The sequence below is a fragment of the Puma concolor genome, chromosome C1 (genome assembly GCF_028749965.1).
Source record: "Puma concolor isolate L17-30 chromosome C1, mPumCon1.1.hap2, whole genome shotgun sequence".
Lineage (NCBI taxonomy): Eukaryota > Metazoa > Chordata > Mammalia > Carnivora > Felidae > Puma > Puma concolor.
The window spans coordinates 150,314,532-150,329,845 of NC_141674.1; the positions used below are offsets into that span (position 1 = coordinate 150,314,532).

General features: G+C 36.1%; 1 protein-coding gene across 11 annotated transcripts in view; it reads left to right on the plus strand.

Moving 5' to 3' along the window:
• Positions 1-15,314, plus strand: part of MARCHF7 (membrane associated ring-CH-type finger 7) — a 59,600-nt gene that overhangs the window by 24,733 nt on the left and 19,553 nt on the right. For 8 of the 11 annotated variants that reach the window (XM_086718715.1, XM_086718716.1, XM_086718714.1 and 5 more), the window contains exons 3-4: positions 12,434-12,623; positions 14,257-14,424. In XM_086718715.1, coding sequence (XP_086574841.1) covers positions 12,434-12,623; positions 14,257-14,424 — 358 coding nt within the window. The other 3 variants (XM_086718721.1, XM_086718722.1, XM_086718723.1) reach the window with 3 other exon arrangements.

Below are 15,314 nucleotides of genomic sequence, written 5' to 3' on the forward strand. Positions count from 1 at the left end.
GTAGATTCTAGTGATTCGTCCCCTGTAACATCCAGCTTTGAGATTACTTTTAATGTGAAACGATAAAATGAGAGGCTTTCTGTTTACATATTTTCTAGTTTGTAGATCAATTTAGAGAGCTCAGTACCATTTGCATATTTTGCATACTATGCTATCTCAAGAATTAAAAGAATGGTCATTAATATGTGTTTATGTCCTACAAGGTTCACTTCCAGAGAACTAAATACATGCAAGTATGCATATAATCAGTCAAGAAAATGAAAATAGTTTTAAAATGGAATCAGGAAAAATACAGATAAAATACTGAAAGTGGATCAAAGTTGTAACACTGCAGGCATTTGTAAGTCCTGTAGTGTTTTAATGTTAAACTTGGACTCTTGTTTTGGGCTTCAGAAAGGTCACAGGGAAATACAGTCAGCTTTCAGCTTTTAAGGTGTTTTGTTCATAAGGACAAGTAACCAATTCCTCAAAGCAATGCTTGGCAATTTGGTTTGGAAGGGGACCGTGAATAATACAGTGGACCACGTCTTTAGTGTTCATATTATTAGTATATTCCTAGTTTAGTCAAGTTATTTCATGGTAAACCTAAGCATTAGCAAAGGATGTGATGCTACAGTACAGCTCAGTGAAATCACTTCCATAAAGGGACAACAGAGTGATCTAAATACCAGTTTTCTGGTAGTCTTCATATAGGTATTGGGGAATTTTGAGTGATCAGTGGACTCCAAATCCTTTTTTGTATTCTGTAAGATTTCTTACCTGGATTTATCATAAAGTTGGGCATGAATTAGTTCATAAATCTTAAAATCATCTAATGTCTTTTTTATGAAAATTGAAGACTACGCATTCAGAATACAAACTGGAATGTGAGATTTCACATTAGTGTGGCAATGTATACTCTTAACACATGAATATTTAGAAGAGGTCAAAGTCCCAAGTTGTTACTTACGGATGAAATAATTTTGGTCTGGAAATTTTTCAAAGCAGGAATTAGCAGTCATCCCAGTCATAGCATTGATTCATGGAAATGAGGAGCCAAGGAAGAGGAAATGAGGAGCCAAGGAAGAGGAAATGAGGAGCCAAGTCATTCTGGACTTGGTTCTGGTACAGTGCATTAAATGATTAAGCATTGTCCACTGGATGACATTGATTGTATTTGCAGCAATTGTTAATGTTCTTTTTTTCAAGAATAACTTTATTGAGGTATAGGTCACATAGCATATGACTCACTCATTTAAAGTATACAATTGGGGGGTTTTTATTTTTTAATTTTTTTCTAATGTTTATTTTTAATTTTGAGAGAAGAGACAGAGCATGAGCTGGAGAGGGGCAGAGAGGGAGAGACAGAATCCAAAGCAGGCTCCAGGCTCTGAGCTGTCAGTACAGAGTCCGATGCAGGGTTTGAAACCACAAACCATGAAATCATCACCAGAGCTGAAGTGGTATACTTAACCAACTGAGCCACCCAGGCACCCCTACAATTTGGTGGTTTTTAGTATATTTGCAGAGTTGTGCAAATCATCACCACAATCAATTGTAGAACCTTTTTATCTCCTTAGGGAAAAAACCTAGATTCTTTAGCTATCACTGCACTGCCCTTCTTCCTCAGCACTAAGCAACCACTGGTCTACTTTCTGTCTCTGTAGATTTCCTTATTTTGGACTTACATTTACAGAAATAGAAGTATACGCTACGGTATTTTGTACTAGCTTTCACTTACCATGCCTTTACGGTTCATCTGTGTTGTGGCATATATCAGTACCTCATTCCTTTTTTATGAATGAGCAATATTCCATTGAATTGGATATACTTTTTTTCAACGTTTATTTATTTTTGGGACAGAGAGAGACAGAGCATGAATGGGGGAGGGGCAGAGAGAGAGGGAGACACAGAATCGGAAACAGGCTCCAGGCTCCGAGCCATCAGCCCAGAGCCTGACGCGGGGCTCGAACTCCCGGACCGCGAGATCGTGACCTGGCTGAAGTCGGACGCTTAACCAACTGCGCCACCCAGGCGCCCCGTGGATATACTTTTTTTATGGATAAATAATACTCCATTGTGTGGATATGTCACATTTTGTTTATCCATTCATCTATCCACTGATGGACATTTGTGTTTTCATGTTTTGGCTATTATGAATAATGGTGCCATAAATATTCATGTACAGTTTTTGTACAGACTTACGGTTTCAGTTACCTTGGGTATATACCTGAGAGTGGAATTGTTCAGTCATATGGTATAACTCTGTGTTCAGTTTTTTGAGGAGCTGCCAAACTATTTTCCAAACCAGCTGGACCATTTTATATTCCTACCAGCAATTAAGTATGGGGTTCTGATCTTGCTACATCTTTGCCTACACACTTATCTTACATTTTGATTCTAGCCATCCTATCCTGTGTGAAGTATCTTATTGCAGCTTTGATTTAGATTTCCTTGATGACTCTTGATGTTTAGTATCTTTTGCTAATTATAATTAGCTACTTTTATATCTTTGAAGAAACATCTATTCAGATCCTGTGCTCATTTTTTAATTGGGTTATTTGTTGCTTTATTATTGAGTGGTAAAAGTTTTTTATTTTCAATTCCACTTTTTCATTACTAGCATATGGGAAAGTGATCAAGTTTTTTTTTTTTTTTTTCATATTAACCGTGTGTTCTACAACCTTACTGTAATCCTTTTTTCGTTCCACAAGGTATTTTTTTGTTGTTGTTGATTCTGTAAGATTTTCCACATTGAGGGTGTCATCTTCAAATAAAGATACTTTTATGTCTTCCTTCCCAATCTGTACATTTCATTTCCTTTTCTTGCCTTATTGGACTGCACTACTTAAAACTTCTAGTGCACTGTTAGGAAAGAGTGGTTTAAAGAAGAACCAAGTAAGCCCAAAGTTAAAAGGGTAGAAATTAAAAAGATTAATAAAAAATAGAGACTAAAAAGACAATAGAAAAAATAAGTGAAACTAAGAGCTGTTTGGGTTTTTTTTGTTTGTTTGTTTTTTAAAGCTAGACAGAATAGACTGACCTTTGGCTGGGCTCACCAAGAGAAAAAGAGGTCTCAAAATCAGAAATAAATGATACCAAAAAATACAAAGAATCATAAGGGACAACTATGAACAATTATATGCCAAAAACTGGACAACCTGTAGAAATAAATTCGTGGTAACACATAACCCACTAAGGCTGAATCATAAAGAAATAGAAAATCTGAACAGATCAATAATGAGTAAGGAGATTGACTCAGTAATCAAAACCTCCCAACAAATGAAAGTCCAGGATCAGATCACTTCACTTGTATAAATTTTACCAAACTTCTCAAACTTTCAAAAAAACAGTAAGATTCCCAATTTACTTTATGGGGCCAACATTACCCTAATACCAAAACCAAACATGAATAGTATAATAAAAGAAATATGCCAGTATCCCTGGTGAACACACATGTAAAATCCTCAATAAAATATTAGCAAACCAAATTCAATAATACATTAAGAAGATCCTACACCATGGTCAAGTGGGGTTTATCCCTAGGATATAAGGATGGTTGAACATCCACATATCAGTCAATGTGATATTCCACATTAACAAAATGAGGGCTAAAAATCATATCATCTCAGATGCAGGAAAAGTTTGACAAAATTCAGCATCCATTTATGATAAAAACTCAGCAAAATGGGTATAGAGAGAATGTAACATAGTAAAGACCATATATGACAAGCCCACAGGGAACATCATACTCCATGGTGAAAAGCTGAAAGCTTTTCCTCTAAGATCAAACTAGAGACAGGAAGCCTACTCTTTATTTTTGTTCAACATAGCATTGGCAGCTCTAGCCATTGTGTAGTTGGTCAAGAAAGAGAAATAAAAGGCTTTCACATCAAAAGAGAACATGTAAAACTGCCTCCTTTTTCTAGATAACATAATACTTACAGAAACCCTAAAGACTCCACCAGAAAATTGTTAGAACTAATTTAAAAATTCAGTAGAGCTGTGCAATACAAAGTCAGTACTTTGTGTCAGTACTCAACAAAATCAGTTGCATTTCTATAGCAAACCATTAGAGAAATTAAGGAAACAGTCCTATTTGCAACTGCATCAAAAAGTAAAATACCTACAGGGGATTAATTTGAGCAAGGGGGTGAATGTTGTATACTTGAAATTATGAGACATTGATTAATGAAAGAAGTTGAAAACGACACAGGTAAATGGAAAGCTATCCTGTGCCCTTGGGTTGAAAGCATTAATGTTGTTAAAATGCCCATATTGCTTTGGGTGCCTGGGTGGCTCAGTCAACTGAGTGTCTGACTCTTGATTTTGGCTCAGGTCATGATCTCACAGTTTGTGAGATTGAGCCCCGTGTCAGGCTCTGTGCTGACAGCGCAGAGCCTGCTTGGGATTCTCTGTCTGCCTCCCCATCCTCCCCCTTTTCTTTCTCAAAAATAAATAAACATTGAAAAAAAAAATCCCATACTCCCCAAAAGAGTCTACAGATTGGGTGTAGTTTCTACCAAAATTCCAGTGGTATTTTTCACAGAAATAACAGTCTTAAAGTTTGGTATCTCAAAAGGCCCCAATAGCGAAAGCAATATTGAGAAAGAATAATGAAACTGGAGGCATTGTGCTCCTTGATTTCAAACTAGATTACAATCCTAAGACTAATCAAAACACTATGATATTGGCATAAAAAGCAGTTAAATCAGTGGAGCACTGTAAAGAGCCCAGAAATAAACCCACGCATATATGGTTAATTAATGGACCACAGTGGAGCCAAGAATGTGCAGTGTGGAATGTAAAGTCTCTTCAATAAATTGTGTTGGGAAAACGGGAAAGCCATATGTAAAGGAATTAAAATGAGCCACTATCTTACACAATACACAAAATCAAGTTAATGAATTAAAGAATTGAACGTTAGATCTGAATCCATAAAACTAGAAGAAAATATAGACTGTAAGATCGTTGACAGGGGACTTGGCAATTTTTTGGATTTCATACCAAAAGTAAAGGCAGCCAAAACAATAGTAAACAAGTGGGACTGCATCATATTAAAAAGCTTCTGCATAGCAAAGGAAACCATCAAAACAAAATGATAAGGCAGTCTACCAAACAGGAGAAAATATTTGCAAATGATATACCTTATAGGGGGTTAACCTCAAATATATAAAGAAATTTTCATACAACTCTGTAGCAAACAAAAGAACTGTTTAAAAAATTGGCAGAGGAACTGAATGGACATTTTCCCAAACAGGACACATTAATGGCCAATAGGTACATTGAACAGGTATTCAACATCACTTATTAGAGAAGACAATGACCTATCACCTCAAGAATAGCTAGACAAGAATTAGCAAGTGTTGGCTAGGGTATGGAGAAAAGAAAACCCTTGTGCACTATTGGTGGAAATGTAAATTGGTGTAATCACTATCACAAACATGATGAAGGTTCCTCCAGAAATTAAAATCAACTACCATATGATCTAACATTTCTACTTCTGTGTATTTATCTGAAAGAAAGGCATTAATTCAAAAAGATAAGTACACCTGCATGTTAATTGAGCATTATTTACAGTATCCAAGACATGGAAACAAGTGTCCATTGATGGATGAATGGGTGAAGTAAATGTGTGTATATTTACAGTAGAATATAATTCAGCCATAGAAATTAAAAATATCCTACGATTTGCAACAGCATGGTGGCATTATGCCAAAGTGAAATATGTCAGGCAGAAACAAATCCCTAATTAGATCTCACTTCTATATGGAATCTAAAGAGAATTCTGGATTTATGGGTGCAGAGAACAAATTGGTGATTGCCAGAGTCTGGGAGGTAGGGTTGGGCAAAGTGGGTGAAGGTGGCCAAAAGGTATAAATTTCCAGTTATAAAATAGTCCTCAGGATATAATGGGCAGTATATTGACTATAGTTAATAATACCAGGGGTATATTTGAAAATTGGTGAGAGAGTAGATCTTAGAAGTTCTCAGTCACAAGAGTAGAAATTTTATCACCGTGTTGTAGTAGATGTTGACTAGAATGACTGTATTCATCATTATGATACACAGAGAATCATGTGACACATCTGAAACTAATGTTATATGGCAGTTACATCTAAGGTTTGTTTGTTTTTTTTTCTTAAGAGGATATAAAAAGATAAGCAGTGCTGAGGGGTAAATCTTTGTCTTATACCTGATGTTAGGGGGCCTTGGGTTCTCCAACCTAGTTCCAAAGTGGGAGAGGGTGGGATCCCTCACACAACCCACATAATTCTTGGACACCATTGGTGTGTCTAAGAATTCAGTTCCATTCTAACACTTATCTATTTGGAGATAGCATCAGATTCCACAGATTAGTGGAAATCCTGCAAAACTGCCTTCTACCCACTCCCCCACTTTAGATGCCAGTCACAGGCTACAGATTGTAGGTTCTATCAACATCCACCTTAGCTTTTAGTTTTTAGATTTTTTTAGTTTTTTTTTTGTTTTTTTTTTTTTGGTTTTTTTGCTTTTTTATTTTATTTATTTTGAGTGAGGGAGAGCAGGGGAGGGGCAGAGAAGGAAAGACAGGATCCCAGGCAGACTCCATGCTCTCAGCAAAGGGCCTGAGGTGGGGGCTTGAACTCCCGAAATGTGAGATCATCACCTGAGTTGAAATCAAGAGTTGGACGCTTAACTCACAGAGCCACCCAGGTGCCCCCCATCTTAAGTTTTTTATTTGCTAGAGTGGCTCACAGAAGTCAAGGGAATTCTTTTATGTTTACCGGTTTGTTAAATAAATAATATGAATAAGATGAAGAGATAAATAGGGTAACAGATGGGGAAAAGGTGCAGAGCTTCTGTAAGCCCTCTGCAGGCATGCCATTCTACTGCATCTCCACATGTTCACCAATCTAGAAGCTGTCTGAACCAAGTTCTTTTGGGTTTTTATGGAAGCATCATTACATAGTCATAATTACCTAAGCTATTTGCTATTATATACTTAAACCTTCACCGTTCTCTCTGGAGGTTGGGGAGTGACGTAGGACTGAAAGTATAATCCACATTATCACAGAGGACATTCTTGCCTTATTTGTACAGTGTTACTAGTCTCAGGTATACAACATAATGATTCAACAGTTCTATAGATTACTTCATGCTTATCAAGATAAGTGTACTCCTGGGGTGCCTGGGTGGCTCAGTCGAGCGTCCGACTTTGGTTCAGGTCATGATCTTGCCGTTCGTGGGTTCAAGCCCCACGCTGGGCTCTGTGCTGACAGCTCGGAGCCTGGAGCCTGCTTTGGATTCTGTGTCTCCCTCTCTCTGCCCCTTCCCCGCTCATGCTCTGTCTCTGTCTCTGAAAGATGAATAAACGTTAAAAAAAAAAAAAAATTAAAAGATAAGTGTACTCTTGATCCCCTTTTGTTTTTTAAATTCTACATGAGTGAAATCATATAGTTGTCTTTCTCTGACTTATTTCACTTAGCTCTGTCCATGTTGTTAAAAATGGCAAGCTCTCATTCTTTTTTATGGTTAATAGTCCCCTGTATGTATGTATGTATGTATGGGTGTATGTGTATATGCACCACATCTTTATTGATGGACACTTGGGTTGCTTCTATATCTTAACAATTGTAAATAATGGTACAGTAAATATAGAGGTGCATACATTTTTTTGAATTAATGTTTTCATTTCTTTCAGTAAATACCCAGTAGTGGAATTACTGGATCAAATGGCACTTCTGGTTTTAATTTTTTGAGGAATCTCTGTACTGTTTTCCACAGAGGTTGAACCAGTTTGCATTCCCACCATCAGTGCCCTAGGGTTCCTTCTCCATATCCTCCCCAACACATGATATTTCTTGTGTTTTTGATTTTAGCTATTCTGACAGGTGTGAGGTGATACCCCATTGTGGTTTTGATTTGCATATCCTTGATGATTAGTGACATTGAGTGTCTTTTCATGCACCTGTTGGCCATCTGTATGTCTCCTTTGGAGAAGGGTCTGTTTAGGTCCTCTGCCTGTTTTTAATTTGGTGGTGGTGGTGGTGGTGTTTGGTTGTATAAGTTCTTTATATAATTTTTGGTTATTAACCCCCTATTGTATACATCATTTGCAAATATCCAATTTGGTATGTTGCCTTTTTGTTTTGTTGAGGTATAGAAGTGATTTTGGGGGCAGGGGTGGGTAGAGTCCCAATAGCTTAATTTTGCTTTTGTTTCCCTTTCCTGAGGAGACATAGCTAGAAAAATGTTTTTACAGCTAATGTCAAATTATTGCCTGTATTTTTTTCTTGGAGTTTTATGGTTTCAGATCTTACCTTTAGGTCTTTAAACAATTTATTTTTTGTGTATGATGTGAGAAAGTGGTCCAGTTTCATTCTTTCGCATGTAGCTTACCTGTTTTCCCAGCACCATTTGTTAAAAAGACTGTCTTTTCTCCATTGTTTCTTAAAAAAAAAATTGTTTTTTGCACTTTTATTTATTTTTGAGAGGCATAGCATAAGTGAGGGAGGGGCAGAGAGAAAATGAGACACAGAATCCGAAGCAGGCTCCAGGCTCCCAGCTGTCAGCCCAGAGCCCGACGTGGGTTTCAAACTCAGGAACCATGAGATCATGACCTGTGCCAAAGTTGGATGCTTAACTGACTGAGCCACCCAGGTGCCCCTGTCTTTTCCCCATTGTATATTCTCTCCTCCTTTGTCATAGATCAGTTGACCTGAAAAATGGGATTATTTCTGGGTTCTCTATTCTGTTCCATTTATTTGTCTGTTTTGTGCCAGTGCCATAGTGTTTTGATTACTATACCTTTGTAGTATAGTTTGGAATCTGGGAGTGTGATTCTTACAGCTTTGTTCTTCTTTCTTAAGATTGCTTTGCCTATTCTGGGTCTTTTGTGGTTCCATACAAATTTTAGTATTATTCTAGTTCTGTGAAAAATGGCATTTTGATAGAGATTGCATTAAATCTGTAGATTGTTATGAACATTTTAACAGTCTGTGAGCATGGAATATCTTTCCATTTCTTTGTGTCCTCTTCAGTTTCTTTCATCATTGTTTTTATACTTTTCATTGTACAGTCTTTCACCTCCTTGGTTAAGTTTATTCCTGAGTATTTTATTATTTTGGATGTAATTGTAAATGGGTTTTTTTTTGAAGTTTCTCTTTGTAGCTGTATTTTTTTTAATAGATAATTGTTTATCAAATTGATGAAATTACCTTTTATTTCTAGTTTGCTGAGAATTTTTATCAGAAAGGGATGTTGGATTTTATTAAATGCTTTTTTTTCATCTGTTGGTCACATGATTTTTGTTTCTTTAGCCTTTTAATGTGATGGATTACGTGGATTGATTTTTTTAATGTTGAACCAGCCTTACATATCTGGGAAAATCCCTCTTCATTGTGGTATATGATTTGTCTTGTACTTTCTGAATTCAGTGCTTTAGTATTTTATTGAGGACTTCTGTGTGTCTTCATGACAGATAGTGGTTTATAGTTTACTTGTTGTTTGTTATGTCTTTGTCTGGTTTTGGTATTAGGGTAATGCTGCCCTTATAGTATGAATAAAGAAGTATTTTCTCTTCTGTCCTCTGCAAGAGATTGGAGAGAATTGTTGTATTTTCTTCCTTAAATGTTTGGTAGAATTCACCAGTGAACCCATGTGGGCCTTGTTTTTCCTGTTTTGGAAACTTAAGTATTGACTTAATTTATGAGTTGTGAGAGTTTTTAAAATATTCTGGATACAAGTTTCTTATTAAATATATGATTTACAAATAAGTTTTCATTAATGTTCTTTTTTTACTGCACCATCTTAGTAAGATCAGTTGTGTTGGCAGTGTTTTTTAGACCTTAGAAATCTTGAACAAAAATTTTTTTCTCATTATTCATAATAGTCAAAAAAATGGAAACAACCCCAAAACTACTTTTAAAGCATCCATTATCTGAAGGGCAGTATGCTTTGGCGATAGACTCATTTCCTATTTTATTTGCCCACCAATAGTTCCAAATTGTTAAAATAATTAACAGTGGTAAAAAATTCAGACTGAAGGTATTTGAACGGTGGACCAAGTTGGTAGGAGCCCAAAACTGTTTTGATTTTGATTTTAAACTAGCAGAAATACTGGTCAGAACCTCTGTTTATCCTTTCCATATATTGATATTAACAAGCACTTTCGTCTCTCGGATGACATATAGGCTGCATGGGCTGCGTTTTAGAGTGGGAAGTCATGAAAATTGTTTCTGAGCAGTGAGTGTGTCTTTTCCCACCAGTAGCCAGTGCCTGAAAACAGAATTGATATCCAACTTTTTGTTCATTTCTCACAATATCTCTAAATTTGATGAGTTTTCATCTCATATAATTATTCTGTTCTCATTGCTTTTGTTGCAAGCACTTATTTCCTGCTATTTCAATGACTTCATAGTTGATTTTCCTACTTTCAGTTATTCCATTTTTTTCATCTTCCACAATGCTCTGAGGATCTAAGAAGTGGTTGATCTGATGGTATTTTCTCCTTTAGTAGTTACAAAAGTCCAATTTTCAGAAGTGCCAGTCAGTAACAATTTGGTCCATGCAAGAGGAGAAAAATAAGGAAAAGATTTTATACAAATAAAGTTTATTCACTTTAAAAGTCTGTTTTATTCTATTATGTTGTCATGTTTGAGGAGTATATAAAATGTCCCTTTTAAAAGTTGGAGTGGGATTAAGTGGTATTTGCTAATTTAGATTTCCTTGCTTGTCAGCCTGGCAATTCTTTCTAAATTTTAAATTAGAACATCTTTATTTTGGTCTCTGAAATCCAAAGGTCTTAGAATCAGTGGTCTATATAACACATTGTCCCTAATACCCTGATGATGGCACATAATAGTTTGGTTGTGAAATATCTAATGAATTCCGTCTCTAATGCTACTCCAGTTCATTCATTGAGGCTCTGTGGAGGACTTGGTGCAGAAGGCTTGTGAGACCAAATTTGTACTAAGCTGAAGCCACATTGAGTTTGCAGTAGGGATGGGCAAGGGATGGATGAACTCTGGATCTGGCCTGTTCCTACTTATTCAGCTTTGCATCTTCTACTTTTCCATGTGTGCAAGGCTTATTCTGTACAGGTACCCTGAGCGAATAATATATAGTTCCCTGAAACCATGCAGTATGCTTCTTGTAATTGAAGCATAATAGAAAAGGACACTTTTTTTTAAAAAATTTTTTTAACATTCATTTTTGAAAGGCAGAGACAGAACGCGAATGGGGGAGGGGCAGAGAGAGAGGGAGACACAGGAGCAGAAGCAGGCTCCAGGCTCTGAGCTCTGAGCTGTCAGCACAGAGTCCAATGCCGGGCTCAAACTCATGGACCACGAGATCATGACCTGAGCCAAAGTCGGCTCCTTAACCGACTGAGCCACTCAGGCGCCCCGAAAAGGACACTTTCAACAATTATGTTGGAATATGTTCTTATTATTTAAATCTACATATTTAAAGGGATAGACTAGGGGCGCCTGGGTGGCGCAGTCGGTTAAGCGTCCGACTTCAGCCAGGTCACAATCTCGCGGTCCGGGAGTTCGAGCCCCGCGTCAGGCTCTGGGCTGATGGCTCAGAGCCTGGAGCCTGTTTCCGATTCTGTGTCTCCCTCTCCCTCTGCCCCTCCCCCGTTCATGCTCTGTCTCTCTCTGTCCCAAAAATAAATAAACGTTTAAAAAAAAAAAAAAAAAAAGGGATAGACTAATCCTTTTTCTTTTTATGCCTTGCATAGAATAAACTGTTTTAACCAATTAAAGAATTAGGAGGAACTGAAATAGTTTGTACATTCCGAGTAATTTTTGTATTACAGGTTGCTATAACTTGTGTGTGTATATTTCTGTGTTCAAAGAGAAAACCTTGAGCTAAGAGTTTTAATATATACTATGTTTACTATGTATATGTTTACCTGTTTCTTGCTTCACTGATGAAAAAAATCCAGATACTAGGATTTTTTTTTTTAATACCATTTACATTCTGAGAAAAATACAGAATATTTCTGGGCAGTAGATCCAGGATGCATTTTTTATTATTTGAAAAATCTTGTTTTTATAGTAGAGTTTTCATAATTTATTTATATATTATTTTCTTGGTGTTCTGTTCACCTTTAGGAAAGGACATAGGTTTCTCAGGAGTTTGAAATATTAAATCAGGAAAACAAAATGATTGTAAGAATTTTGTTCTTCAGTTTTTTCTAACACAAGTATTTATATACAGTTACATAGTAGATTTAATCTGTATCAGATTGATTACCTAGCAAAGTATAATTACAGTATAAAGTAAAGGGTCATGTGAGTAGAAAGGAACAAAAAACTATGAAAAACCTACATAGTAGAAAAATGTATGCTTGTGAGGAATGAATTGAATTCGGAATAAATTTAGTAGACTGAATACAAGCATTTTGTTGTTCGTTACAACCGTTTTTTTTGTTTTGTTTTGTTTTTTGTTTTTTTTTTACTGATAGTCTACATCAGCATCAGCATCACCATTTCAGTCTACTTGGTATAGTGAATCTGAGATAACTCAGGGAGCACGCTCAAGATCACAAAACCAGCAACGGGATCATGATTCAAAAAGACCTAAACTTTCCTGTACAAACTGTACATCTACCTCTGCTGGGAGAAATATTGGACATGGTTTAAATGCTGTATCAGGTAAGAGTTAAATTTGTGTAAGGGTCATTATGTATGCACTATGGACTAAATCCCTTTTACCAAAACTTAGTGTTATTAAACAAGTTCTGCATGCAAGAGTGGGTCAGAAATGTAGTGGAGATTTCAAAATCTTATTAGTGCTGAAACTAAAATTAACTCAGTTTGGATTTTCTTTCTAAATTTGATACAGATTTCCTGTACAAACAAGATTAACATATTTTGGTTAATTAGAATAGCTGATCTGTTTGGTAATCAAATTGGTAAAAATGACATGTATTTTGCTGGTTATTGTATAGGAGGTCACTTTTTTTTTTTTTTTAATTGTTATACTAGGGAAGCCAAATGTACTGATACGTTAACATTCCCTAACCTAAGCATATCTTTTATAAATGGTGAATATTGTGTTATATACTTATATTGAGAAAAAATAGAAATTCTTTAAACAAAATAGTTGATGGTATTCTATTTGGAGTTCTATATATAAGGAATCTGAAAGCGATGATTCAATTCTAGACCTCTGTATGGCATTGGACAAGTCACTTAACCATTCTGGGATTTAGATGACTTATCCATAAAGTTCCATGCATGGTATTTTGTACTCACAGACATACATTTATTGCACAAATTGAAAACATCTTTTCTTTTTCTTGAGGGGGCAGAGGAGGCTCCCTCCTCACTTAGAGTCCTCTTCAAATGAAACACTAGGAAATGCCTGAAATAGTTTTAAGGTGAGACAGAGTTTGTGACGACACAATTGGAGATAAAATTCTTGAAATGCATTTGTATTATCATTTGAATTAGTGTAAGCGATTCCTTTCTATTTTGATAGGCAGGACCGCCTGGGGAAAGACACTGCCCATCTGAAGAATATTAAGAGTAGTGTGATGGGTAAGAGCAGACTGTCCTTAACATTGTAGACAAACACCATTGTGCACAGATACTTTTGGTCTCTTCTACTCTGTGAAGGCATAGCATTAAATACCCTGGGCCATTTCCCTTAATGAGGAGGAATCAATAAGGCTATTGGGACTAGGAAAGGAAGAAACAAAATTTCAAGGTAAATAGTTAGGGGGGAAAGTTATCAGACTTATTTTTAATTTATTTTGTTAGATATGATTTCATTTAAAAATTTAGATTATGATTGCAACAGTACGTTAATTTTTACAATAAGTGAAGCAAGTGTGATGGCAATGATAATATTTCTGATAAAATATCTTCAGTGGCTATAGTAAAACATCTTCCATTTTGACATGGCTTGATTTTAATTTTGGCTGTTCTCCAATATCAGTTTCATTGACTTTTCAGGAAATTCTGCATCTTTGACCAGCTTTGCATTTTGTTCTGTAATTATTTTACATCAAGCTCACATGGTATGGTCAGGTGTTCTAGAAGGTGACTGAGACATTGGCATCATGGATGGGTGGTAAATTGTAGTGTTAGAGAAGAATATTTGAGTAGGAAACAATTTTATAAGTGATGAGTTCATTAGTGAATAATTTTATGTTTTGCTGAATTTTGCTTCTGATTGCAACTATGTAACAAATCATGATAACCTCCCTGTATAATACCACAGAACTGTCATCAGAAATCTTGAAAGCATTTTCTGAATTAAAATTTCTTCCATTATTTTAAGAATCTTCTTGGAGGCATAATCAAGTTCCTAGATCTTCATCAATGGTACTTGGATCATTTGGAACTGACTTGATGAGAGAGAGAAGAGATTTAGAGAGAAGAACAGATTCTTCCATTAGTAATCTTATGGATTATAGCCACCGAGGTGGTGATTTCACAAATTCATCATGTATGTATAAATTGTATTATTATGTATAGCTTAATAATGTTACATTTTCCTCTGTGTATGTATTACTAAAATGACAGTAGAAACGAATACATGAAGTGCATCTTACGGAGATTTCAAAATAGCTTAGTATGTTTTTATACTGTATACTAGCTTATTTGTTTTTATACTTTAAAAAATAAAAAGCTTAAAATAGATGTACAGTCGTATCTGGATTTTGCCTGCTTATAATTTTCTAAAAATATATGTTGGGGCAAATATATGTTGGTTTAGTCAGTTAAGTTTCCCACTCTTGGTTTCAGCTCAGGTCATGATCTCATGGTTCGTAAGATCAAGCCCTGCATTGGGCTCTGTGCGGTCAGTTTGGAGCCTGCTTGGGATTCTCTCTCCTCTCTGACCCTCCCCCACTCTTTCTCTCTCAAAATAAATAAATATTGAAAAATATTTTATTAAAAACTATGTTGTAAAGTATACTAAATAATTTTAGCATACCCCAATATCATTTGCGTTATACAGTTGACCCTTGAACAATGCAGGGGTGAGGGCACTGGCCCCTATCTGCCCCTTCCTCCGGTGCAGTTGAAAATCTATGTATATATAACTTTTGACTCCCCTAAAACTTTACTACTCATACCCTACTGCTGACTGGAAGCCTTACCAAAAATGTAAGCAGTTAATTAACATATACCTGTATGTGTTACATAATGAATTCTTATAATAAAGTAAGCTAGAGAAAATAAATTATGTCATTAAAAAAATCATAAGGGGTGCCTGGGTGGCTCAGTTGGTTAAGTGCCTGACTTCGGCTCAGGTCATGATCTCGCAGTTGGTGAGTTCGAGCCCTGCATCGGGCACTGTGCTGACAGCTTAGAGCCTGGAGCCTGCTTCGAATT